This window comes from Scyliorhinus canicula, chromosome 13 (genome assembly GCF_902713615.1).
Source record: "Scyliorhinus canicula chromosome 13, sScyCan1.1, whole genome shotgun sequence".
NCBI classification, from domain to species: Eukaryota; Metazoa; Chordata; class Chondrichthyes; order Carcharhiniformes; family Scyliorhinidae; genus Scyliorhinus; species Scyliorhinus canicula.
The window spans coordinates 92,011,049-92,039,038 of NC_052158.1; the positions used below are offsets into that span (position 1 = coordinate 92,011,049).

At 42.3% G+C, this 27,990-nt stretch overlaps 1 protein-coding gene across 1 annotated transcript in view; it reads left to right on the top strand.

Annotated features, from left to right (window-relative positions):
• rsrc1 (arginine/serine-rich coiled-coil 1) overlaps nucleotides 1-27,990 on the top strand; it is a 527,841-nt gene that overhangs the window by 291,728 nt on the left and 208,123 nt on the right. The window contains exon 7 of the mRNA XM_038815544.1: nucleotides 1,648-1,699. Within this exon, the coding sequence (XP_038671472.1) occupies nucleotides 1,648-1,699 (52 nt within the window). The remainder of the gene's footprint in view (nucleotides 1-1,647; nucleotides 1,700-27,990) is intronic.

The following is a 27,990-nucleotide window of genomic DNA, read 5'->3' on the forward strand; positions in this document are numbered from 1 at the left end:
CAAGGCTAACATAAAAGTTACTCTTGAGAAATGATGAAGAGCTTTATTATTTGTCTACTGATGTAATTTATATTTTGAAGTTGGCACCAGTGCAACCAGAGCTCCATTGTTACTCTGAAAGACTATGATTTTTATGTATACTGCTACTAATTGGTTCATTTTGGGTGCTTTTGGGAGGATGAAGTCCATTCTAAGTTGTCCCTCGGTCATCATCACACTGATATTTGTTGGAGTTTGTTTTGCACAAACTGGCTATCTACATTTCTACATTACATCCGTGACTGTGCTTTGCAAGTGCTTAATTAGTTGTAAAATACTTCAGGATGTTGTGGGGTCCTGAAAGGTGCATTATATAAATATACGTCTTTGTTAAAAATACGATTACTATAGCCAACTCTGATCCCCATCTTGCTCCATGTTACCTGATCTCAGCAAGGGTAATGGCAGTCAGTTGTCCTCCAATGGATCTGAGCACTCCAGGCTTGAGAAGGGATTGGCAAGGGAATCTATTCAGTCTGTGCAAGCCATCTGCACATAGGCAATTGAGGACATGATCTGGCTTGACTGCGATAGCCCCCACATTCAAAGAGCCAGTTAATGGTCACTGCCAGATCTCATTTGTAAAAATGGTTATTTTGACAAATTATCATAGAATTGGAATGTGTTCCTGCAAGGAACCAATGTCTTTACGTGATGACTGAGAGACAGAAAATTGGCAGAAATAGAAACATGACAGTAAGCTATGTTCGAAAGCATACCTTTAAAGTACCTCACAGATATCACTGAATACATTTTGATGTTTTTTGTCTCTCCATAATATTCCTATGCCTTCAGTTTGTCTGAACAAAATCATTATACAAAGTGGTGTATATATTTGCATTACATAAAGTTGCAAAAAGTATAATTTTGATAATACTTGAAGCTGTAGTGTTAAATCTGAGGATTTGTGTGGGGGAGGAGGAGGTTGATGCCTTTGAAGGATTATGCAAATATGAACATTTCTTTGCTGAATGGGATTGCAAGGAGCTCTGGTGGCACATGTGTATGAACTGACTATGCAAATCCTCAAATAATCTAATGATCCCGAGCTACAAAGAATTAAAGCAAACTTTACATCATCTTCATTTGTTGGAACTTCGCTGTAATAGATGCAGCACCCAAGCATGCATGTGAAAATGAAGTGTCTTTTTTGCAACAAATGTTACTGTTGGTGGCAAGAGTAATTTTTGGATTTGAGGGATGGGTGTTTATAAAATGTTGGTCACAGTAAAATGAATTTTATTTTGGCAACTTCAAATTTTATATTTCATTATGTCTTAGTTATTGGAACTCTGGTAAAAGAAGACACATTTTGAACTTCTCATTGCAAACTTTCCTCTAAAATGGGTAATATTTTAACTAGGATGTTTATCTTTGGCTGGTCAATTTGTTTGTTTATTTGGGCACCTGGTATTCCTCTGAATCAGAAACTGAGAGTGTTCCACCTGCCATTCAAACTATTTTCCTGAATGCTATGTCACTTTGATTACACAAAGACTTGTATCTTGTCGTTTTTATTTCTTGATGAATGAAAATCCCTTGGACTGTGTCATCAGTAATACAGAGATCCATTATATTTGACGTGAGTTTATCTTTGTTGTTTTGCAGCCCCCAGCGGAACAGGCCAAAGCAAGATTACAGTTGGTCCTCCAGGCTGCTGGTAGGTAATGGCATTGAAGTATCATGCTCCATGTGAGATTGAATTTCCTTGTACATATTGTGTAGATATTTTCAAAAGATAGCTTTTATTTTTTACTTAGTACAACATTTTCTTAGTTGTCAAAATAAGCTTTGCCTCACAAGTAAAGTAAATATTACTTTTCATGTCAGCTATTAAGTCCAGGCATTTGTTTTGCTGAAAACAGATTTTGAAATTGATCATTAAGTGTTTGGTGCAATTTCTTTTTCGGCAGATAAGATTTGTTTGTACTTGCCTGGCAAGTTATTTCAATTTTTTGAAAGTTAGATTCAAGTTATGTTGACATAGATTGTATAAGCTCTTAATTAGAAACATGAAATGAAAATCGCTTATTGTCACGAGTAGGCTTCAATGAAGTTACTGTGAAAAGCCCCTAGTCGCCACATTCCAGCGCCTGTCCGGGGAGGCTGGTACGGGAAACATATATTTGCTTATAAAAGATAGGCAATGCTGATATGTTTTACCAAAAGTTATGTTTTACCAACATATTTCACATTTACTGATCCAGAAAAGTGTTTTTACTATTTTTATATGTATTTGAAAAATATTTTATTATGCTCCTCTTAACATTTTGGTGAAACTTGTTTTTTCTTTTGTTACTGATATCATCCGATGGTGTGGCAGCTTGACTTTGATTGATGAAAGTAGAAGAAGTGGGTGATGGGGAGGTTGAAGAACGAGCATGATAATTATGCACAGAGTCGAAACTGTCTATATTGCCTGAGAATTATGCACCTTATTTTAGCTAATAGAGAGCAATGTTGGAGACCACCATGCATGCATGTTGCGCATGATTTCATGTAAAAATTCCGAGTTCCGTTTTGGGAGTGTATAGCGGAGTCTTTGTCAGCGCCTTTGTCAGAGAATGTTCCTGCTGTCAATTGGAACTCTGGGCCGGTATTCTCCCCTACCTGGCGGGGCAGGGGGTCTCGGCGGGCCAGAGTGGTGTGAACCGCTCCAGCGTTGAGCCTCCCCAAAGGCGCGGAAATTCCACACCTTTAGGGGCTCGGCCCGCGCTGGAGTGGCTCCCACTCCGCCGGCCAGCGCGAACGGCCTTTGGCGCCCCGCCAGCTGGGGCCGAAAGGCCTTTGCCGGTGCGTCAGCGGCTGCTGATGTCATACCGGTGCATGCGCAGGGGAGGGGGTCTCTTCCACCCCCGCCATGGTGAAAGCCATGGCGGGGCAGAAGAAAAAGAGTGCCCCCACGGCACAGGCCCGCCCGCCGATTGGTGGGCCCCAATCGCGGGCCAGGCCCCCGTGGGGGCACCCCCCGGGGCCAGATCGCCGTGCGCCCCCCAACCCCCCCCCCCCCCCGGACCTCGGCGCCCGCCCGCGCCGCCAATCCCGCCGGCACCTTTGATTCCCGCCGGCGGGAATGGCCTGTCAGCGGCGGGACTTTGGCCCATTGCGGGCCGGAGAATCGCCGCGGGGGGCCCGCTGACCGGCGCGGCGCGATTCCCGGCCCCGCCGATTCCTGGGTGGCGGAGAATTCGGGCCACGGCGAGATGACGCCATCTCATCTCGCTGTTGATTGACAGTAGATCAATGGAGAGATAAGGGGCTTGTGTTATTTAGGTGTATTTTTCATGGCTTTATCTCGAGAAGTAAATATGATTTCGCTAACTTCTCGTCAAACAAACTCTGATTTTTTAAAACTACTTATTGTAGAGAAAACATACCATTATAAATATAATACAGGACATAACATATATATTTGCAATCTCATTGTTCAGGAACTCTTAACAAAATAGTATTGATAACCCTGATTTTAACTTTAGGATTTTCACTCAATTTCTGGGCTATTTTAAATCAGGTTTGTTCTTTACCATAATGCTTATACAGCTATCCGGATCTATCTTTGTTGTTTACACCTTTTATCTGAACAGGTGAAAATGTCACAGTTCTGTACAATATGCAGCGGGTGTAATTTGCCAAGTAATTGAAACAGTTTGCTCCAGTGAGCCTATGGCGTATTGACCATTGCCCTGGTTCCTACTCATAATCACCAACAGATATTACGTTTTCAAATTCCAGCTACTTTTATTTTTTCTCCCAAACTCAGCCAGCTTTTTACAAAGACACCTTTTACACATGGAACAGCGACTCTTTCAGCTGTGGATGTCTCAGTTCTCTCCATCCCACAATATCTTTTCTTTCTATCATTTTCCCTCTTTGCCTTTTTAGTTGTGCCTTATTTTCTTGCTCACCTGCACTTCTCTTCCCTTCTCGCTAGACTTTCATTTCAACCGATCAGTAGGAACACCACAGATTCTTTCTGTTATCATTTCTACAATCTCTGGATGTCAACCCAGGATTTCGGGACAATTAAAATGGTTCGGATTCTTGCCATCCCAGCATTGCAAACCTCAATCAAAATGCTAATGTTGATTTTCAGTTGCAGCAATATGAATCTATGTCTTTCCTCTTTCTTTATTTCCAAGTGCATATTTTCTGGTACAAAAACATTTGAGCTGCTTTTCAAAAACAGTCCGCAGATTTTTTTGTTTGTATTTTTTCAAACATTTGTTAGATATGAATAATTGCCAATGAGCTATGTTTATTACAAAAATGCATTAAGAAAGCATTTCTTCCACTACTCTTGCATTTTTTTTTGAGGACCAGGCACTTTCCAGAATTCATGCGAGGAAAAGCAGTGAATTACAAACTTGGCATGATTTAGGGCCTTGCATGCTTACTTTGTGTTCCCCTGACAACGCAAAAGCAAAGATAAACCCACATTTATATCATGTTGGCTGTATCAATATTCAGTTGAATTTTCTTTTTTTTTGGCATCAAATATTTTATGTGGAATTTACCTGTAAATGTACAGAACCGAAGAACAGAGATTTCAGTGGTCAGGAGACACATTGGCCAATGCTGAACCTCCATTTTTTGTGCACAGTCATGGCCAAACTCAGTTATGAACTCCTCCAACTATCTTTTCAACATTTGCAATGAATCGCCACTGATTCAATGAGCCAATATCTTGTTACAAATATTAATGAAAGGAAGCACTTTGTTCAGTGGTAGCACTGCAGCCTCTGAGCTAGGAGGTCATGAGTTCAAGCCACACTCTAGAAACACGAGCACCTTATGCATTCCAGTGCAGTACCGAAGGAGTACTGTTCAGTCAGTGATGCTTTCTTTCATTTGGGACATTAAATTGTGGCCAGGTCTGTCCCTTTGGGTGTACATTTGAGATCCCATAATACTATTCCCAAGATAGGTGTTTTCTCCATTAAAATAAAGGTAAAATACTGTGAGTGCTGGAAATCGGAAAAAGAAACAGGAAGTACTGGAAAAGCTCAGCAGGTCTGGCAGCATCTGTGGAGAGAGAGACAGAGTAAACGTTTAAAGTCCAATATGGTTCTTTGGGGAGTTCTCTCCACTATTCTGGTCAATATTTATTCATCAACCAATGCACAAAAACAGATCATGTAATTTATTTCCAGGTGAAATATAACCAAAGCCTTATACAGCATCATGCTTTTTATTTTGTTTGCATCGTCCTGGCATATGGGCTCATATTATATTTGTTTTTGTTACGGTCTTTCAGCACTGTCATGAACCTTAAAATATTCATGGGCTAAAGCACACAGGTTTGTTTTCTGCTCAGCAGATTTAAGGTAATAAACCTACATAGTGAACACATGTTTGGTTCTGGCCCTACCCTTGTGTACAACGCTGGATATATACATTTGAAATGAGCTTTGATACTTGCAGGCCCATTCCCATTTCATCTCAATCTGCATTCATTTTTTTCATGTCACCTGTATGGGTCTGTTTGCCATCCGAGGAATTATAGACAGTGTATTCAGGGCCTTCATCTGTATCAGTAATAAACATTGTGAAGTGAAACAGTATTATTACCAATCTGAACAATTAGAAAATAACAAATTATCTATCTGCCAATCTCATGGACCTTATTGACAGGTTTGTTTTGAATCACTAGCTTTCGGAGCGCAGCTCCTTTACCTGATTCGAAACAAACCTGTTGGACTTTAACCTAGTGTTGTAAGACGTCTTACTGTGCCCACCTCAGTCCAACATTGCCATCTCCACATCATTATTATATTGAGTAAGCTATTGTGTAGCTCTTCACCAAAGGTTTTGAGAATCCAGATATGCAATGTTAACCAGGCCACCTACATCCATCAATATAGTTATTTGATGATATGCCCTTTATCAGATTCAACAGCCCATTTTGTTTTGAGACTCCTTATTCCACCCTGAAACATCAAGGATATTTTTCCCAGTATTGAACGCATTACTTCCCCTAGCAAATATAACACTTAAATATATGCTGTATATGGTGCTTGCAATGCACTATGAAAGTTTAGGGTAATTTAACACAGGTACCACCTTAGACTTTGTATTTTCCACAGTGTGAATCATATCAAAGCAACTTATCTGGTCCATGGGTTGTGATTTTTACTTTCAGTAATAACTCATGTTACATTGAGAACTCATAGTCAAGTCATACACCTTCCATGCTGTTTTCAGCAACATAAAACCCACGTTAAAGATTCAGCATAGACCAAAATAATTTTCTTGTCACAGCAATGAGGGCGGCTTTCCCATGAAAATTACAAGACTTTTACACTTTTGTGTAAAGCCACCAACAATCCTATGTAAACTTTACAGGAGAAAAATCTAGTCTGTTCTCTCCTATTGTCCCTTGCACCTTGATAATCCAATACAAAGCAAGGGAAAAAACTTGCATTTCAATCATGCCTTTCACAACCTCGGGAAATCCCAGATGCTTTACAGCCAATTAAATGTTTTTGAAGTGTGGTAACTACTGTAATTTAGGGAAAGGTGACTGCCAATTTGTGTGAAGCAAGGTCCCGCAATTAATAATGTGGTAATAACAGAAATATTATCTTTTCAGTACTGTCTAAACTACCTGATAATCCCCCTTTGTTCATGGCAGTTGAAAACTCTCCCACGTTTGATGAACAATTCCCACTTTTCAGGCAGCTGGACATTTAAGAATAACTTGAGCATCAGCAATAGACCCAAAGCAGCTGAGTATAGCAACATCAGCATTAGCAGTGGTGTGTACTGGTCTGTCAACCACCTTTGTAAAGCAGCAGTAATTTATTGTGTAACCATTTGCTGATTTGATGATGTTGGAAATCAGGAATTGACATGGCTGCAAGGTGAAAGAGGATCAATGTGAATATAACAAGATAATTGGCAGCTAGATGCAAAGTGTCAGGAGCTTGGGTTGTACTGATTCTCTGTCTGAGTACTGATGTCTTCGAGTCTCTTTTGGACCCGCTGAGACCTCATCCTGGGCTCGGCATGTTTTTCACTTTTTTTCTTGTTCCCTTGTTATGGTATCTGTCCCACTGTGTTCAGGCTGTCGTTGCTGGCGAGCAAAAGATAATTACTTACACATGAATAATGGCCGCTTGGGTGGCATGCTATTGGTAAACTGGCGTCTATGAAACTGTAGCCGGCAAGGAGTTAATCCTTCCAAGAGGAAGAAAATAATGTGTGAAAGAAGTGAAACATTTCATTAACCATGCATATCTCCTTGATAAGATACAGCTAATTTTCCATCACCTTGATAATGATTTGTGGTGAATTTGATACTTTAGTGTTATCTTAGAAAACAAGGTGGATTCTATTTTGTAAATTACCGTACATGATCATTTATCTATGATAATTTTCATTTTTACATTTTTAAAAAATTGTCAAATTCTTATCCACAAAAGCAATTGATATGAGCAAAATGAAAATATTTCAATTGAAGCTTGGGACCCGATTGCATTAATTTTTTAGTTCACCATATTGGCTGAACTTTCAATGCAGTTATGCTTTCAGCTCAGTTTCTCTCCCCCCTCCCCCCTCCACACACAAAAAAACAGTAAAGCAATAGAACTGTATCATGGTTCATGGTTCAAATTGTATATATAACTTGGAGTGCCTTTAATATATTTTTGAAATGTATAATTATAAAGTAGATGTGACGGCTGTGAGCTGAATGGTACAATTTGTTTAATTTGCACAGAGCTGTCAGCATTTATTTCTTAATCTTACTCTCCAAAATATGATAAAGCTACTATGGGTTATATATCATTCCAGTCTTGAATCTGTGTGATTCAAATGAAATATATAGTGCATGGCATCTTATTTTTAGAGTGAAAAATTGAAGGAGTGAATAGATCACACACAGTCTTGGTGGGAAACGGGAACCTGTTTCTCTTGAAAAAGATTATTTTCTATTTGAATTTCACTTTCGTAACCATTAAAGAATCTGGTTCACAATTTCAGCAATGCAGAGTATGTTGATATCTAATTATTTAATTTTACTTTGAAGTTAAAACAATGTTTCTTTCAGCAAATACAGTCATTAAAAATTAAGCAATAATTAAAGTGTATTTAGAGCTATAATTTTCTTTATGGTCGCTCATTGCTGTTTTACTTAAAATCATTCAAAATACAGTTGATACCAATATGTGGTAGTTGTTCAAAGCTCTGATTTGTGAAGCAGTTTAATTTTGATCCAAATTGCATTGCGAGCAAAGTACATAAAGATAGTTGGTTTTTGATTTATTAAAAATGTCCTGCCTTATAAAGGCACTTAAGTAGTGTTGCATGATGTACTGAATGTGTTGGTTTCTGTTGTCAAGTAAACCTGTGTATTACAGTAAATGGCAGTTGATGTGAGCCTTGTTATTAGGTCCATTACTTGAAAACAAACACTGGGAATATTTGTTTTAAGGACGCATTTGCTCAGACACATTAAATCCAATTAGCATCTTATAATGGGAAATACTGGTGAGTTGCAAGTACAATTTGGACTATGGTGGCGACTTTAAAGGCATAATTTAATTGGATCTAATCCAAAGAAATAGTGTGTTAATTGAATGCAGTTAACTTGTTATTTGTAACTTATATCACAACAGGACATAATATGGATTGTATGATTGCATAGGTTTTTGCACAATCATTTACTATTTTGCTGGCATTCAGTAGATGCAACCTTAAGAAACCCATTTCTCAAACGAGTTTCAAATAAGATCAAGGGCCATAAAAGTGCATGTTATTGCCAAACAGAAGCAATAGATGTATTTTTAGGTTGGAATCAACGGCAGCTCCTAGTTTCAGATCAGTATCTGCAAAGTGAAATATGCAGCTTTGATGTGTGCAGAATTTGCTCTCTTGTGTGGCAAATTTTTCATGTTATCAGAGTGCAGAATTTCTACTTTTTCCTGGCGTTGAGAAAGTGTTTGGAATGCGTCTGGAAATGCTGAATTGGCAGTCAAAATGCTGGACCTGCACTGCACCTGATCAGAATCAAAGCAGCAGTGAAGGAGCCTCCTAGGTTTAGTGTGCATAGGAGTCAGATTGTTAGTTGACACCTTTGTTTCAGCTACGTTTGCATCAGTGTCTATTTGAAGCTGCTTTCTATTGATGAAAAAATGGCAGTTTAATGGCGTTCTTAATGAATAGAGACAACTGGGAGAAGCTTCCTTGTCATGACAGGCTTCTTTCTTCCTCGTGGAGTATGTGATCACTCTCTACCATTTTTTAATTTTCCATTTGATGAAAAAATGGCAGGTATTATATATTTTCATGATTAATGTTCAATTATTGGGAAGAGGAGTCTCATGCTTACAACAGTCATTCAAAACATGAGGTACAAACCAAAAGCACCATGCAGTTTCTGTCCTTGAAATATATTCACTTGAACTTAAAGCAAAAAATTATATTTATGTGACACCTTTCACAATCTCTCGTCAACTAAAGTGCTTAACAAACAATTAATTTTTGAAATGTTGTCACTATTAGAAAATCGCACATTGCAATTTACCACAAATTGCAATTTAAGTAATTAACCAGTCAATCTGTTTTTGGCAGAGGTGGTTCAGTAAACCTGTTGTTTGTCAGGATACTTGGGGGATGCTTGGCTCTATCTCGTCTAGTGTTGTGAGAACTTTAAGGTGCACCCAAATTTATTTATTATTGTGATGTAGGCCATTATTTATACACCATTCCTAATTCCCCTCGAGATTGGTCAGATTTGTTCACTTTTTTTTCATGATCATGTTTTAAATGGTCACACACAAGGTAGCTCCTACTTGGAGGAATTGATTTTATCCCTTTTTACCCATTTAATTTATGTATAAAGTGGAATCTAATTGTTTGTGGAGGGTTTCTCTGGGCTATTAAACCTGACTAAAGTCAGTTAAAGCCCTGACCCAAGAGTTGAAGGTGATGCATGGCGCAACATTGGTGAGGAAAATGGTGGAGGGGAAAAACATTGTCGTTGACGGCCACACTCCCGGTGGAAAATGGAAGAAAGAGATTCAGGAAGATTGGCCAAGGGTAATTGAGGGAGTGATAGCCCCTCTCCGAGGGTCCTTAGATCATGTGGGGTAGCGCTTGGACTCCCAGGGGGCAACGATTTGAGAAGTAGAGAGTTCGATGGCAGATCACAGTGACCGGATTGTATCATTGGATGCGGAGATGGTGATGTTAGGAGAGGCCTGCAAAGTTGCAATGATTTAGACCAGGCCTTTGAGATTGCCCAATTAATAAGAGTTCCTGATTATTGGGCCAATCAGGGAATCTCTTAATAAGAACATAAGAACTAGGAGCAGGAGTAGGCCAGCTGGCCCCTCGAGCCTGCTGCGCCATTCAATGAGATCATGGCTGATCTTTTGTGGACTCAGCTCCACTTTCCGGCCCGAACACCATAACCTTTAATCCCTTTTTTCTTCAAAAAACTATCTACCTTTACCTTAAAAACATTTAATGAAGGAGCCTCAACTGCTTCACTGGGCAAGGAATTCCATAGATTCACAACCCTTTGGGTGAAGAAGTTCCTCCTAAACTCAGTCCTAAATCTACTTCCCCTTATTTTGAGGCTATGCCCCCTAGTTCTGCTTTCACCCGCCAGTGGAAACAACCTGCCCGCATCTATCCTATCTATTCCCTTCATAATTTTAAATGTTTCTATAAGATCCCCCCCTCATCCTTCTAAATTCCAATGAGTACAGTCCCAGTCTACTCAACCTCTCCTCGTAATCCAACCCCTTCAGCTCTGGGATTAACCTCGTGAATCTCCTCTGCACACCCTCCAGTGCCAGTACATCCTTTCTCAAGTAAGGAGACCAAAACTGAACACAATACTCCAGTTGTGGCCTCACTAACACCTTATACAATTGCAGCATAACCTCCCTAGTCTTAAACTCCATCCCTCTAGCAATGAAGGACAAAATTCCATTTGCCTTCTTAATCACCTGTTGCACCTGTAAACCAACTTTCTGTGACTCATGCACTGACACACCCAGGTCTCTCTGCACAGCAGCATGCTTTAATATTTTATTGTTTAAATAATAATCCCGTTTGCTGTTATTCCTACCAAAATGGATAACCTCACATTTGTCAACATTGTATTCCATTTTTCCAGACCCTAGCCCATTCACTTAACCTATCCAAATCCCTCTGCAGACTTCCAGTATCCTCTGCACTTTTCGCTTTACCACTCATCTTAGTGTCATCTGCAAACTTGGACACATTGCCCTTGGTCCCCAACTCCAAATCATCTATGTAAATTGTGAACAATTGTGGGCCCAACACGGATCCCTGAGGGACACCACTAGCTACTGATCGCCAACCAGAGAAGCACCCATTAATCCCCACTCTTTGCTTTCTATTAGTTAACCAATTCTCTATCCATGCTACTACTTTACCCTTAATGCCATGCATCTTTATCTTATGCAGCAGCCTTTTGTGTGGCACCTTGTCAAAAGCTTTCTGGAAATCCAGATATACCACATCCATTGGCTCCCCGTTATCCACTGCACTGGTAATGTCCTCAAAAAATTCCACTAAATTAGTTAGGCACGACTTGCCCTTTATGAACCCATGCTGCGTCTGCCCAATGGGACAATTTCTATCCAGATGCCTCGCTATTTCTTCCTTGATGATAGATTCCAGCATCTTCCCTACTACCAACGTTAAGCTCACTGGCCTATAATTTCCTGCTCTCTGCCTACCTCCTTTTTTAAACAGTGGTGTCACGTTTGTTAATTTCCAATCCACCGGGACCACCCCAGAGTCTAGTGAATTTTGGTAAATCATCACTAGTGCATCTGCAATTTCCCTAGCCATCTCTTTTAGCACTCTGGGATGCATTCCATCAGGGCCAGGAGACTTGTCTACCTTTAGCCCCATTAGCTTGCCCATCACTACCTCCTTAGTGATAACAATCTTCTCAAGGTCATCACCTGTCGTAACCTCATTTCTATCAGTCACTGGCATGTTATTTGTGTCTTCCACTGTGAAGACCGACCCAAAAAACCTGTTCAGTTCCTCAGCCATTTCCTCATCTCCCATTATTAAAACTCCCTTCTCATCCTCTAAAGGACCAATATTTACCTTAGCCACTCTTTTTTGTTTTATATATTTGTAAAAACTTTTGCTGTCTGTTTTTATATTCTGAGCAAGTTTACTCTCAAACTCTCATACTCTTTGTATATAACAGGGAGTGTCAGATCCTCTGCATTCCCAGTGCAAGTTGAATGCACATGGTTGTACTGCTGTTGGTTTTGTTAATAAAAGGGATTCTGGTGAAGGGACTTCTGCTTCCATGCACTTATTACAAAAGTATTACTAACAAAAGTGGAAGGCCAAGAAAATTGGTCTAGGAGACAGGATGTGGAGGGAACAAGAGCTACGAACTACATCTCCAAAATATTTGCAAAGTTGGTGGAAGAGGGAGTATTTGAGAAAGCTCCGGAGGGGATCATGCCCAACGATAGAGGTCAAAAGCTGGGGAGCCACTGTGGGTGAGCTAAAGCAATTCACGATTACAGCTGGGAGGGGAACCAGACCAGAATATACCAAGACATTGGAGCTGTACTGACCAAACGATGGGTGGGTTTCAATAAAGCCAAGGTAGCACTTTTTCACAGTAAAGTCCGGTTCTGGGTGTTGTACCCAGTCAAACTTTGGTTAACTTTTCAAGGCAGTGAACGTTGGTTTTTGACACCGGAGGAAGCGGATAATTTCATTAAGAAACAAGGACTGGGGGACGGCTAAAGATGGAAAATTTCCTTTTATTCTGTGGTTGATATGTTCATGTTGGTTTACAGGTTGTATTGTTGAAATATTGGACTGCTGTCGTATATATGGGGTTTGCACTGGGGTCGTTGAATGTGAGGAGGATCATGCATTATGGGTTCAATTTTGGCACATAGGGATTGTCATAATATACATCCAGGTATATGATGGTGCACAGACAGGCAGTGATTGACACACAGGATGATCAGTGAACACACAGAACACAGCAGCCAATCACCAGACAGGGCACGACCACTATAAAGCCAGAGGGGATCCAGCCTCTGAGACAGTCAGAGCTCGTGAGCAGCAATTAGAACAAACACCATGTGGTAGTAAGATAGTCTGGTCAGGTTAGCCTCAGGTTTCCAGTTAAGTCAGCATAGTGTCAACCCACAGTTAAAGCATGTATGATAGTTAAGTGCTCAATAAAATCGAGTTGCATTTCTTCAAGTGTTGGAAGCCTGTCTCTCTCACCACTGCAGTAAACGCAGTCCTCGTAGACCCAGCTTACCCAACATATCATGGTACCAGTGAGTCATGCTCGCATTTGACGGACCTACCTTGAGACAATCTGCCTTTGACCAGCGATCAGCTATCCGGTAGCATGGACAGCGTCCACCCTCCTCCGCACCTCCGGCTACCTCGGTGCTAACTGGAAGATTTTCAAGCTTAAGTTCCAGCTATATCTTGAAGCCACCAATCTCGAAGCTGCACCGGATGCCAGGAAGATCGCTCTCTTCCTTTTTACAGCCGGGGACCATGCTATCCACATCTTCAACTCCCTCACCTTTGCTGAAAGCGAGGACAAGACAAAGTTTAAAACAGCCCTGCTGAAATTAGACAGCCACTGTGACATCGAAGTCAATGAGAGCTTTGAACGCTATGTGTTCCAGCAGAGGCTTCAGGGTAAGGATGAACCTTTTCAGTCCTTTTTAACCCATCTCCGCATCCTCGCGCAGTCCTGCAACTATGGCTCCATTTCCGATTCCATGATTCGGGATCAGATCGTTTTCAGGGTCCACTCCGATTCCCTTCGCCAGCAGCTCCTAAAAGTTAAGCAGCTCACCCTTACCATCGCTATCGAGACCAGGTCCTCCACGAGCACGCTAACAACCGGTACTCCCATATCAAGACGGCAGAAACGGCACGGCAAAACCCCCACGATGCGGAACGGGTGCAGGCCTTCAAACAACTGCAGGGCCCCGAGTCTGTATGAGGGTGGCCATTTTGCGTGCTTTTCCCGGGTTCCTGCGCATGCGCACCACGATCAAGGGGACGGCGAGGTCGACGACCGAACTGCGCAAGTGTGCATGTTGTTCGACCGCACTGCGCATGCGCGGTGGCGCACGGAACGTCCTGATGTCGGCGCCATGACGTTCTCCAACTGTGGCTCCGCCCATTTAAAGCGGCAATCTCCTGCAAAATCACGATGCTGTCTCCAATGTGGCAAGCTTGGCCACTACGCAGCCCTTTGCAGATCTGCTCAACTGCCCAACACACAGCAATCCGAGCCACAGTGCAGGAGCGTCCGGTCAGTACTGCAACCGTTGCAGACTCCGACATTCTTCCAGATCACTACACCGTGGGCCTCATCCCCATTCCGGGTGGGCATCATCACCAAGCATACGCTGCCTTCAGCAACGATGGTGAAACAAATCCCAATAATGAACATTGATCCGGACGACGAGTTGTGTGCCACCCTCACGGTCAACAAGACTTGCATACGCTTCAGGCGCTTCAGCAAACCTCATTTCAAAGTCTGACCTTGACACCATCCGTGTCAAGCCAAGCATTCTTCCACCAGCCTGCCAGTTCCTCGATTACAATGGCAATGCCATTGCTGCCAGTGGCTCATGCCAGCTTGCGGTGTCCCATCGTTCTTCAAAAGCAACGCTGCGCTTTGAAATTGTAGGAACCAACAGAGCTTCCCTGCTCGGTGCTCGGGCCTGTGGTTTTCCCGCTCTCTCGGGGATCCAGCCTCTGATACAGTCAGAGCTCGTGAGCAGCAATTAGAACAAACACCATGTGGTAGTAAGATAGTCAGGTCAAGTTAGCCTCAGGTCTCCAGTCAAGTCAGCATAGTGTCAACCCACAGTTAAAGCATGTATTATAGTTAAGTGCTCAATAAAATCGAGTTGCATCTCATTAAGTGTTGGAAGCCTGTCTCTCTTACCACTGCAGTAAACGCAGTCCTCGCAGACCCAGCTTACCCAACACATTAGGGATGAACTGGAAAGAGTAGAAAGACAAAGATTGGCGAATGCTATCATGGAAGTAGATCGATGGTGTGCAGTGACCCCCAACTAAGGAGTTAATGATTGAGCTCCAGGTTTTTTTTTGATCTTCTGACAATTGGGAAGGCAGTGAGGCAGCTTCTGCGTGTGAGGTGGGTTCAATATGAATTTGGGGGAAAAGGCTAGTCAATTACAAGCCCATCAATTGAGACGGCAGACTGCTGCAAGGGATTCACAGTGAAGTTCTGTGAACAATTTTTGCCAGTGTTAGCACACCATCTCCTGACTATGTATAATGAATCAACGGTGCGGGAGGAATTGCTGGCCAAAGGAATAGGCCACTATTTCATTGATACTGAAAAAGGATAAAGACCCCACAAGAGTGCGGGTCTTTTAGACTAATCTCCCTGATAAATATGGATGTGAAGATCTCGGCATTGTGGATAGCACAATCGCTTCACAGCTTCAGGGTCCCAGGTTCGATTCCGGCTTGGATCACTGTCTGTGCAGAGTCTGCACATCCTCTCCGTGTGTGCGTGGGTTTCCTACGGATACTCCGGTTTCCTCCCACAGTCCAAAGATGTGCAGGTTAGGTGGATTGGCCATGATAAATTGCCCTTAGTGTCCAAAATTGCCCTTAGTGTTGGGTGGGGTTACTGGTTTATGGGGATAGGGTGGAGGTGTTGACCTTGGGTAGGGTGCTCTTTCCAAGAGCCGGTGCAGACGTGATGGGCCGAATGGCCTCCTTCTGCACTGTAAATTCTACGTAAAGATGTTTTGAACGGTGAGTAAGAGTTGGTCTCTGAAAACCAGACTGGGTTCATTAGGGGCAGCATCTGGCCAGTAATATTAGGCAGTTGTCAATATTGTAATGACTCAGTCAAGGGGGAATGTGCCAGAGGTTATTATATCGATAGATGCAGAGAAGGCCTTTAACGGGACAGAATAGAGGTATCTCTTTGACATCCTGAGGAGATTTGGGTTTGGATCATCATTCATATCATGGATGTGGTTATTATGTACTGCATTGATGAGTGTGAGGACAAAAAGGGTGCACTTAGGGTATTTTAGGTTGCATAGTGGAACACAGCAGGGATGCTCGTTATCACCATTGTTATTCGTGCTGCCGATTGAACCCTTTGTCATTGTATTAAAAGAGTCCAGAGAATGGAGGGATATTGTTAGGGGAGACGGGGAGCATAGAATATCTCTCTTTGCCGATGACCTACTGTTACATGTATCAAATTCGCTGTAGTTTATGGACTAAATAACGGATGTTGGAGAAATTTGGGAAGCTCTCTGGATATTTTCTGACTTTGTCGAAGAGTGAGGTATTTACAGTTCAGCCCAGGGCAGGAGTACAAATGTGGGAGTTTTTCCTATTCAAACTGGCCACGGCAAGACTTAGATACTTGGGTGTACAAATAACACATGAGTGGGACACAGTGCACAAATAGAACTTTGTCTAGTTTGGTTGAAGTAGTGAAAGGGGACCTGGAGAGGTGGGATCCACTGGCAGGAAGGATACAGACAGTCAAGATGAATGTCCTGCGAGACGTTAATTTGCCTTCCCAAACCCTTCCAGTATTCCTCCCAGCCTTTTCTCGTAGGCTGGACAGACTAATTTCCGAATTTGTGTGGACATGTAAAACTCCCAGGATATGGAAGATTGTTTTGCAAAGAAGACGGAAGGTGGGCGGCAGTCCCAAACCTAATATACCACTACTGGGTGGCAAATATAGAGAAGGTGAGGTGTTGGTGTGTGGGCAGAGAAATCAGAATGGGTTTGTGTGGAGAAGGCCTCCTGTGTGAAGTCAAGTTTGAGGGCCTTGGTGACGGCCCCACTCTCATTCTCTTGTGACAGATATACTAGGAATCCCATGGTTGCATCTTCGCTCAGAATATGGAACCAATTGAGGCAGCACTTGGGCGAAGAGGCATGTCGATACTGGACCCATTATGTAAGAGTCATCGGTTTATGCCAGGAAAGATGGTTAAAATGTATGGTAGGTGGTACAGGGAAAAGTTAGAATAGTTGAGGGACCGATTTCATAGAATCATAGAATTTATTCGACCCAACGAATCTGCACCGGCCCTTGGAAAGAGCACCCTACCTAAGCTCATGTCTCCACCCTACCCCTGTAACACAGTCTAACCTTTTTAGACACTAAGGGCAATTTAGCTTGGCCAGTCCACCAAACCTGCACATCTTTGGACTGCGGGAGGAAACCGGCGCACCCGGAGGAAACCCATGCAGCCAAGGGGAGGATGTGCAGACTCCGCACAGACAGTGACCCAAGCTGGGAATCAAACCTGGGACCATGAAGCTGTGAAGCAACTGTGCTACCCACTGTGCTACCGTGCCTTGGCTTATTGAAGGAAGGTTTGCAAAACTGGAGGAATTACATGGAAAATTTGAATCGCCTAGGGGTAGCGAATTTAGATATGTTCAGGTCTGAATCTTTTCACGCAAAGAACTACCCTTGTTTCCTCATCTGCTGGAATGAACACTACTAGAAAATGTGTTAATTTGGAATTACCTGGGGAGGGGAGGATTGGTGGCTACTGGAAACTGATAAGGCGCCAATGGAAGAAATGAGGAAGAAGTGCCAGGAGGAGTTGAGAATCAAGCTTGGAAGGGGTATCTGCAGTGCGATCATGCACCAAATTAACTCAACTTCATCCTGTGCTCGGATGAGCCTCATCCATTTAAAGATAGTGCAGAGGACTCGCATGACGAGGCCCAGGTTGTTGCAGGGAGCAGAGGATGAGTGTGAAAAGTGTGGGAGGGCATCGGCAAACCATTCACACATGTTCTGGGAGTGCTCAAAGCTGCCTGGTCTGCAGTATTTGACACTATACCGGAGATAGTGGGGGTCAAGCTGGCACCGTGCCCTTGGTGGCAATCATTGGGGTTCTAAATTGCCAGAGCAGTGGGACGAGGTGGGGCTGATGGCGCCCCAATGATTGCAAAGCAACAAATCCTATTAAGTTAGAGATTGGGGGTTTCGGCATGGTTGGGAAATCTGGTTGAATTCTTGGAAGTTGAAGTAAATTAAATATGCACTCGTGGTCGGAAGAAGAGTTTTTTGAGATATGGGAGCTCTTTCAATACCTCTTAAAATGAATTTTTGTCGGCAAAGGGTAGGGGGAAGGGTTAAGGGGTAGGAGAGGGAAATAAGGGGTTATTTTAGAGAGAGAGTGACAAAATAGGGAAAACGGTTTTCAAACTGTTTGTAACCTGTTACAAGTTAATTACTATTTGTGAATGTAGCTATGTTTGAAATAAAATATATTTAAAAGTTAAAAAAAATCCCCTCTTGTCGGAGTTGGTCATTGCCTGGCACTTGTGTAGTGTAAATTTAACGTGTCAGCCCAAGCCTGGATATTGTTCAGGTATTGCTGCGTATGGACATGGACTGCTTCATTATCTGAGGAGTTGCGAATGGTACTGAACATTGTGGACTATTCTGCGAACATCTTCACTTATGATGGAAAGGAGGTCACTGAAGAAGCAGCTGAAGATGATTGGGCCCAGGACTTTGTCCTGAGGAACTTCGACAGTGATGTCCTGAAGCTGTGGTGTTTGACCTTCAACCACCACAAGTATCTTCTTTTGTGCCAGGTATAAGACCATAGGAGCAGAATTAGGCCATTCGGCCCATCGAGTCTGTTCCGCCATTTGTTTCCCATCGCCATTCTCCTGCCTTCTCCCCCATAACCCCTGATCCTTTTATTAATCAAGAACCTGTCTATCTCTGTCTTATAGACACTCAGGAATTTGGCCTGCACAGCCTTCTGCGACAATGAGCTCCACAGATTCACCACCCTCTGACTGAAGAAATTCCACCTCATTGACGTTTTAAAGGATTGTCTCTTCAGTCTGAGGCTGTGGCCTCTGGTTCTTGTATTTCCTACGAGTGGAAGCATCCTCTCCATGTCCACTCTAGGCCTCTCAGTATCCTGTACGTTTCAATAAGATCCCCCCTCATCCTTTTAAACTCCAACGGGTCCAGACCCAGAGTCCTCAACCGCTCCACATATGACAAGCTCTTCATTCCAGGGATTATTGTGAACCTCCTCTGAATCCTTTCCAAGGCCAGAACACCCTTTCTTGGATACGGGGCAGACAAATGCTCATAATACTCCAAATGGGGTCTGATCAGAGCCTTATATAGCCGGAGAAGTACATCCCTGCTCTTGTATTCTAGCTGTCTTGACATGAATGCTAACATTGCATTTGCCTTCCTATCTGCTGACTGAACCTGCACGTTAACCTGAAGAGAATCTTGAACTAGTCCCTTTGGGCTTCTGATTTCCTCAGCCTTTTCCCATTTTGAAAATAGTCTATGCCACCATTCTTTCTACCAAAGTGTATAACACTTTTCCACATTCTATTCCATCTGCCACTTCTTTTTTCCACTCTCCTAGCCTGTCCAAGTCCTTCAGCCCCTCTGCTTCCTCAATACTACCTGTCCCTCTGCATACCTTTGCACGACTCAAACTAGTGGGGAGTTTTCCTCCTGATTCCCATTGACTCCAGTTTTGCTAGGGCTCCTTGATGCCAAACCCGGTCAAATGACGCCTTGATGTCAAGGGCAGCCACTCACACCTCACCTCTGGAGTTCTGCTCTTTTGTCCATGTTTGCACCAAGGCTGTATGAGGTCAGGAGGTCAGGAGCTGGGTGGCCCTGGCGGAATGCAAACTGAGCAGGTTATTACTGAGGTAAGTGCCGCTTAATTGTCCTGTTGATGATTCCTTCCACCACTTTGCTGATAATGTTGAGTATACTGATAGGGGCAGTGATTGGCTGGGTTGGATTTTCCTGTTTCTTGTGTACAGGATACTGGGCAATTTTCTACATTGCCGGCTGGATGCCTGTGTTGTAGCTGTACTAGGAACAGCTTGGCTGGAGCATAAGTCTTCAGTACTACTCCTAGAATATTGTCGGGCCCACAGTCCTTGCAGTTTCCAGTGCCTTCAGCCATTTCTTGATATCGCATTGAGTGAATCATGTTGGCTGAAGACTGACATATGTAATGCTGGGCACCAGTGGAGGAGACCGAGATGGGTCATCCGTTCTGCACTTCTGGCTGAAGATTGTTGGGAATGCTTCAGCATCGTCTTTAGCACAGCTGGGCTGTGCTCCTTCATCATTGAGAATGGGGATATTTATGGGGCTTCCTCCTCCAGTGAGCTGTTTACCACCACCACCACCATTCAGGGTTGGATGTGGCGGGACTGCAGAGATTAGATCTGATGCGTTAGTTGTGGAATCGCTTAGCTCTGTCTATTGCTTGCTGCTTATGCTGTTTGTCACAGAAGTACTCCTGTGTTGTAACTTCACCAGGTTGACAACTCATTTTTAGGTATGCCTGGTGTTGCTCCTGGCATGCCCATCTGAACTTTTCATTGAACCAGGGTTGATTCTCTGGCTTGGTAGTAATGGTAGAGTGTAGGATATGCCAGGCCATGAGGTTACAGATTGTGGTTGAGTGCGATTCTGCTGCTGCTGATGGCCCACAGCGCCTCATGGATGCCCGGTCTTGAGTTGCTCAATCTGTTCGAAGTCTATCCCATTTAGCACGGTGGCAATGCCACACAATACGATGGAGGGTAAACTCAATGTGAAGAGGGGACTTTGTCTCTACAAGGACTATCTGGTGGTTACTTCTACCAATACTGTCATGGACAGATGCATCTGCAGCAGGCAGGTTGGTGAGGATGGGGTGAAGTATGTTTTTCCCTCTTGTTGGATCCCTCACCATCTGCTGCAGTGCCAGTCTAGCAACTATGTCCTTTATATCCGGCCAGTTTAGTCTGTGGTGGTACTACTGAGCCACTCTTGATGATGGACATTAAAGTCCCACATCCAGAGTATATTCTGCGCCCTTAACATCCTAAGTGCTTCCTCCAAGTGGTGTTCAACATGGAGGAGTACTAATTCATCAGCTGATAGTGGCCGGTACATGGTAATTGCCCATGTTTAATTCTCTCCTGACTGTATACCACTGTGCCGCCATCTCTATTGGTTTTGCCTTGCTGGTGAGACAGAACATATCAAGCGATGGTGATTTTGGTGTCTGGGAAATTTTGTCTGTAAAGTATAATTCTGTGAGTATGACTATGTTAGGCTGTTGCTTGACTAACCTGTGATACAGCTCTTACAACTTTGGCACAAGCCTCCATATGTTAGTAAGGAGAACTTTGCAGGGTCGACAGGGTCGTTTCTGGTGCCTGGTCAATGCTGGGTGGTCCGCCCCGTTTCATTCCTTTTTTGTGCTTTTGTAATGGCTGAATACAACTGAGTGGCTTGTTTAATAGGCCATTTCAGAGATCATTTAAGAGTTAATCATGTTGCTGTGGGCCTGAAATCACATATAGGCCAGACAAGATAAGGATGGCAGATTTCCTTCCCGAAAGGACATTCGTGAACCACATGTTTTTTTTTTAATAAATTTAGAGTACCCAATTAATTTTTTCCAATTAAGGGGCAATTTAGCGTGACCAATCCACCTAGCCTGCACATCTTTGGGTTGTGGGGGCGAAACCCACGCAAACACGGGGAGAATGTGCAAACTCCACACAGACACACATGTGTTTTTAACACCAATCAACAATGGTTTCATGGTCATCATTAGTGATGGGATTCGAACCCTGGCCCACAAATCATTACCCTGGGTCTCTGGATTAGTAGTCTGGTGACCTATCATTATGCCACTGCATCCCCATGGTTGATGTTCAAACATTAACTGATATGAGAAAAGATAGGTCAACATTTAAGCTATCTCTTCCCTCTTATCAGGTACGAAAAGACCTGTGGTGTATTTTAAATAACTTTATTTTATTGTAGTTCAAGTTTGATCTATAGAATAGAACACATGCAGTGCAGAAGGAGGCTATTCAGTCCATTGTGTCTGCATCGACCCTCTGAAAGTGCACACTAACTAGGCCCACTCCCCCTGCCTGTACCCTGAACACTCACCCTTTGGGCATCAAGGGCAATTTGAACATGGCCAATCCCCTAACCTGCACATCTTTGGACAGTGGGAGGAAACTGGAGCACCCGGAGGAAACCCATGCAGACACGAGGAGAACATGCAGACTCCACACAGACATTCATCAAAGGCCAGAATTGAACCTGGGACCCTGGCGCTCTGAGGCAGCAGTGCTCACCGCTGTGCCATCCATAAGGTCTGTTGACTTTATCTTAGGTTATCGGCAGATCTCAAAGCAGAAAAATAATATAATGGGGTTGAGGGGAGATGGGTGGAGGGGGAGGAGCTCAAAACAGAAAAGTAATACAATGGGATGGGAGAGGGGCGGGAAAGGATTTTTCAATCCCATGCATCATGTTCTCCCGTGGCGGAGGTAAATTGCCGTTGGTCAGCGGTGGGATCTTTCAGTCTGGCCGAAACCGACATCATTTTGCACGGCTTAACCATCCTGCTGCTGGGGAACCCCACAGTGGATCGTGTTTGGCGTGGCCAGAAGATCCTGCCAGTTTGAAGGGCAGGAAAATCCCACCCCATTTCCAAGTTGCTTTTTTAAATTACTTTATCAGAGTTACAAAGCCAGAGCTCAGAGTGTGGACAGGGCAAACCCCTAATCCAGCTCCTTGCCTGCTCCAAAAACCAATTCAAATTGAATCCAATTCATGGTCCCCACAAGAGGGACATACTAGATCCAGGCATTACATCTGACCGCGCGCTCATCTTAGCCAAAAGGCCGAGAAGCAATCCCATTTCCAAGTAAAGAGCAAATTTCTTTAATTCAATATTTTAGTTTGCATCCTGACTTATTGTGATGTTAAATATTCGTGATATATGTATAGTAGCTCATTGAAACCAAGTTACTGTAACAGCTGGGGTTCATTGTACGGTGTCATTGTACGATGTCCCATAGTGTTCAATATATGTCATGTTATTAATTGATTTAAATAACATGAATGGGATGACATGATCTTTCCAGAACAAGCTGAAGTGTTACAATGTGTTACATGACCCCTGTCCTGATTCAATGATGTTTTCAGTCTCTACCATAGGTGTTCTCTTGACATTAGCCAAAGTAACTGCAATAAACCAAGTAAAAGAAAAAAGTAAGAATGCAAGTCATGAATACTAAATCAAAATATTACAGAAGAAAGGGTTAAATATTGGAATGACGACGATTGCCAAACAGTTCTTGACATCTTACATTTGCAGCAATACACAATACTTGAAGTCATGCAAGAAAATCTCCAGTAATTTTCTACCACTCAAAGAAGAATTCTGGTCACAAACGATAGGAAAATATACTGCAGGAAATAAAGATAAGGTTGCCCTGTAAACGAATTGATCACAATCTGAAGACACTGTCATTCCATGTACTCCAGAATCCGACTGAACAAGATTCTGAGACAAAGTCTATCCACGTGTGATATCACCTTGAATTTTTGCTTTCACATAGAATCATAGAATCAGTGCAGAAGGAGGCCATTCGGTCTATCGAGTATACACTGGCCCAATAGCACCCTACTTTGACCCACTCCCCCGCCCTAATCATGTAACACCATAACCCACATAACCGTTGGGCACTAAGAGGCAATTCAGAACAGCCGATCTACTTAACCTGCACATCTTTGGACTGTGGGAAGAAACTGGAGCATCCGGAGGAAATCCACACAGACATGGGAGAATGTTCAAACTCGACACAGACAGTCACCCGCAGATGGAATTGAACCCCGGTCCCTGGCATTGTGAGGCTGCAATGTTAACCACCGTGCCACCCAAGGTGTTCTAAATCTCACTGTTAAAAAGCCTATCAGTTTACTAAAAATGTCTTTCTTGGGTTGTGCACAGCCAAGACCAGCATTTGTTGCTCATTGCTCATTGCCCTTGAACTGAATGACTGACAAGACCATTTCTGAGGGCAGTTTAAGAGTCAACCACATTGCTATGGGTCTAGGGTCACATGTAGGCCAGACCAGGTAAGGTCTGTAGATTTCCTTCCCTAAATGACTTAAATCAGATTTTTCTTATATGACAATTGATGGTTTCCTGGTAACCATTTCTGAGACTATTCTTTTCAATTCCAGAATTATGATTTAATTTAAATTCCACCATCTGCTGTGCTGGTATTTGAATCTCTTCCCCAGAGCATTAGCCTGGGCCTCTGGACTACTAGTTCAGTGACATGCTATGCCATCTAGTCTCCCGTAGAATGTTAACACCATAAAATGTTTTATTATTCCATCATGTTTCAATATGGTATCCGAAAAATGTATAACTTGATCGTTGCGCAAAATTTTCAGAACTAATTTGGAAATGACTGGTTTGCTTTTTTAACCTTGTCCATTACAAGCAAATATACCACAAAATAATTTGAAAATGTGGCATTGGAGAACTAAAGATTCATTTATCTGGTATTGTACTGATTTGTTTCAAATGATCAGAATGCACCGATGATTTAGAAAAAATTTTCAGCGAGAGATAAAATATATTTGATCAAGAAAATGCTACTGAGTTTTATACTTTGTAAAGGAAAATAATTACTCTTGCCAGTCCAAGCTTGTTTCCCTACATTGAGACAATCTGATTATGCAGCCTATCTTAAAATCATATCATTCTTCCAACTTGCCAATCATTTTTATTTTGAAGGAAAAAGGATTCAGAAAGTTGCAGCATTTACCATACTCATGCTCAGTAATATAATGAATTAGGTGTGTTTGCAAATATTATTCCACATTAGAATTGCAATGTGTTTTCCTGCTTTGTGTATAAAAGGGTTGGATTTGAAACAAAGACCTGCGACATCGTTAACCCTTTTCTGAAACTCATTTTCCCACATCCATGTATCAAATGAAAATTATTTTAAAAAACGAAAACAGTCAAAATTTAAAGGTTGCTTATTTATAGATGTGTGCTATTTCTATCTGCCTGTTATTTCCCTCAATGCCCCCATTTCTGTGCATCACAAAATGCAAGGAAAATTGTAACTGGAAGTCTGTCTTTTCGTAAACAGATGTTAAGCACGCAGAAGTTGAATGTTAATGTTACAAAACTGATGCCATAAGCTTGTACAAAGCTGAGTTGCACATGGCTCCTTGGTCTTGGATCCTGTTTTGTGTCCCTGGAGAGGTTTAAAGCAGGGCCCTTTTCTAATGTCGCACTATATGGACTCTCACAAGTCAGTATGAAGCAGATCATCCCTAGGCTAAAGCTCTTCAGCTTTTGTTATTAGACTCTGTAGACCTGTAATTAGGCCTCCTGGCAAGCCTTGCAGGGCAGTTAATGGTCATATGGGGTTTGTGACAGGCAGACTTTCTTTGTAGAAATCTAGTGTAAAGATGTATTTATGGGTCACTTCCTGCCGGGTTCATGCTTTGTCCTTATGCCCCAATGGCTGACAGAGAGCAGGTTCCCTTGACCATGGACAGTTCACTTTGCTGCTCAATATCTTCTCAGTTAATCCCAAGTGTAAACAGAGGATTTACGTGAAGCTTCTGTCACTTAGAGCTGCCAAACTATGAGGGTGTTCGGTGATTTATTTCCTTGAAGCCTTGAGTAAACTTTTCAGAATAAGTAAATGGATTTTTTCAGCATTTATTATTATAAGCTGTAATTTAACTTAATTTTAATGGCATTTCTAAAATGCAGTTTAAAATTGATTTTTGCAATTAAATTTGGTTTTAAGTTTGGTATTCCTCTGCCACAAAGAACACAGATCTTCCAGTTTAATTGTATGTTGAAATAAAGGAAGCTCCCTCAGTGAGTGGCATATGTACCTTTATTTTATAGATCATTTTGTCTGTGGTTAATTCATTTGAGAAATGGAAAGTCGTGGATTTTCCTTAATGCCTTCACAGTAAATAAGAGCATTAAGCGATCTGAACTCTGCAGGAGCCTGAACTTCGAAATGGCCCATGACAGATGTGGCAGAGGAGACCACATACATAGACTGTATCATTTTACTCTGGTGGAACTAATTGGATCACTCTTCACTTTCAGAGGCCTAGGCTTATTATAAGAACTGTTTTAAAAATAAAAGAGGATCCCATTCAGCCAATCTGTATGTGGGAAGATATGGAGAACAAAAAAATTACTGACAGGTGGCTACATATGTGAAACGTGTGAAAATCTGCCTTTTGGCAATATTCTAATTTCAGTATTAATTGTGTTACTGGAGAGTTCTCACTAGCCTGTTTATAGTTTTTATTATATTGGTGACATATTTGTTTAACACATTTGTACACAGTAGCATACCAAAGTCAAAGATGATTTTACGTGGCAAAATTTATATTCTGCCTTGTTCCATCAGAAATAACCAAATTGTTTTGCTTTCTGTAATTTATATTTTTTACTATATATCTGGGAGGGGGAAGCTGCAAAAATTACTTTTCTTTTACAATGCTATCCTTAAGAAAATGACGGTCAACATTTTGATTCAGCTCCGATGATCTTGCTGTGGTGCATCATATTTTAGCATATTGTTAACTTTAATTTCAATTTGGATTGTTTATGCCTGTTTATTTTCATAGATTGATATGCGACGTGTGTTGTGCTGTGTATCGGAACAGGGTTAACCCATAAAACGCATCTCACTTACCATAATGCATGGAACATGTTCTTTGATATGAGTGATATACCACACATAAAATGGTACTTAGTCTGTAATGTGAAATAATAATTGAGAGGGGTGGCTGATAGCAGAACCTCACACCTACTGAAAATAATGAAAATATCAGAGTGAATGTGGCCTAGATATGAGGCATTTTGTTACCCTCTCATGTCCCCGTATTCATTCATCAGAAAAATTTAGGTGTGTAATCATTTTTGACTTAATTTATTTTCCTTTGCTGGCTAAATAATTCACTTGTAAACCCAGTAATATTGAGCCTTATACTTAGATGGAATCAAAATACAACAGATCCGAGAAATCTGAAATAAGACGGTAAATGTTGGAAGCACTGAGCAGGTCAGGCAGCATCTGGGGAGAGAGAAACAGTTAATGCTTCAGGTTGATGATATTCCATCAAAAGAGTAATGATTTGAAATGTTAACTCGCCACAAACGCTACCTGACATGTAGAATGTTTATATAATTTTCCCGAATTAAAAAGCATTTCCATTTTTCAAAGCAATTGTTGAACGATATTTTTCTATTAATTTACAGTTGTTCAGCCCGTCCAAAATGGTTGAAAAATTGAAGCCCCCTTCTCTATAAAACTAATTTTAGCTGTCTCTTTGCATTTGGGAATCCAGGTAGGATGATAATGGTGTTTCACACTTTCAGCAGGTTATCAGTTGATACATTTGGTTTGATTATCCTCCTCTTTTTTCCCCACGTATTTTGAGGCAGATTCAAGAGAAAAATAAAAGCAAACTATTACAGATGCTGGAGATCTCAAAAATAAAAACAAATGCTGGGAAAACGCAGCCGGTCTGGCAGCCTGTGGAGAGAGAAGCAGTGTTAATGTTTTGAGTCCAATGTGACTTCTTCGGAACTGAACTCTGGAAGGCAGAGCAAAGATAGCCATGTTAAGGCATAAGGGAATATTGCAAGGCTGTATGGCATTTCTTTTAATGTCAGGAGTCTTGCAGGGGCAGCACGGTAGCATTGTGGATAGCACAATCGCTTCACAGCTCCAGGGTCCCAGGTTCGATTCCGGCTTGGGTCACTGTCTGTGTGGAGTCTGCACATCCTCCCCGTGTGTGCGTGGGTTTCCTCCGGGTGCTCCAGTTTCCTCCCACAGTCCAAAGATGTGCAGGTTAGGTGGATTGGCCATTATAAATTGCCCGTAGTGTCCAAACTTGCCCTTCGTTTTGGGTGGGGTTACTGGGTTATGGGGATAGGGTGGAGGTGTTAACCTTGGGTAGGGTGCTCTTTCCAGGAGCCGGTGCAGACACGATGGGCCGAATGGCCTCCTTCTGCACTGTAAATTCTATATGTAAGGTAA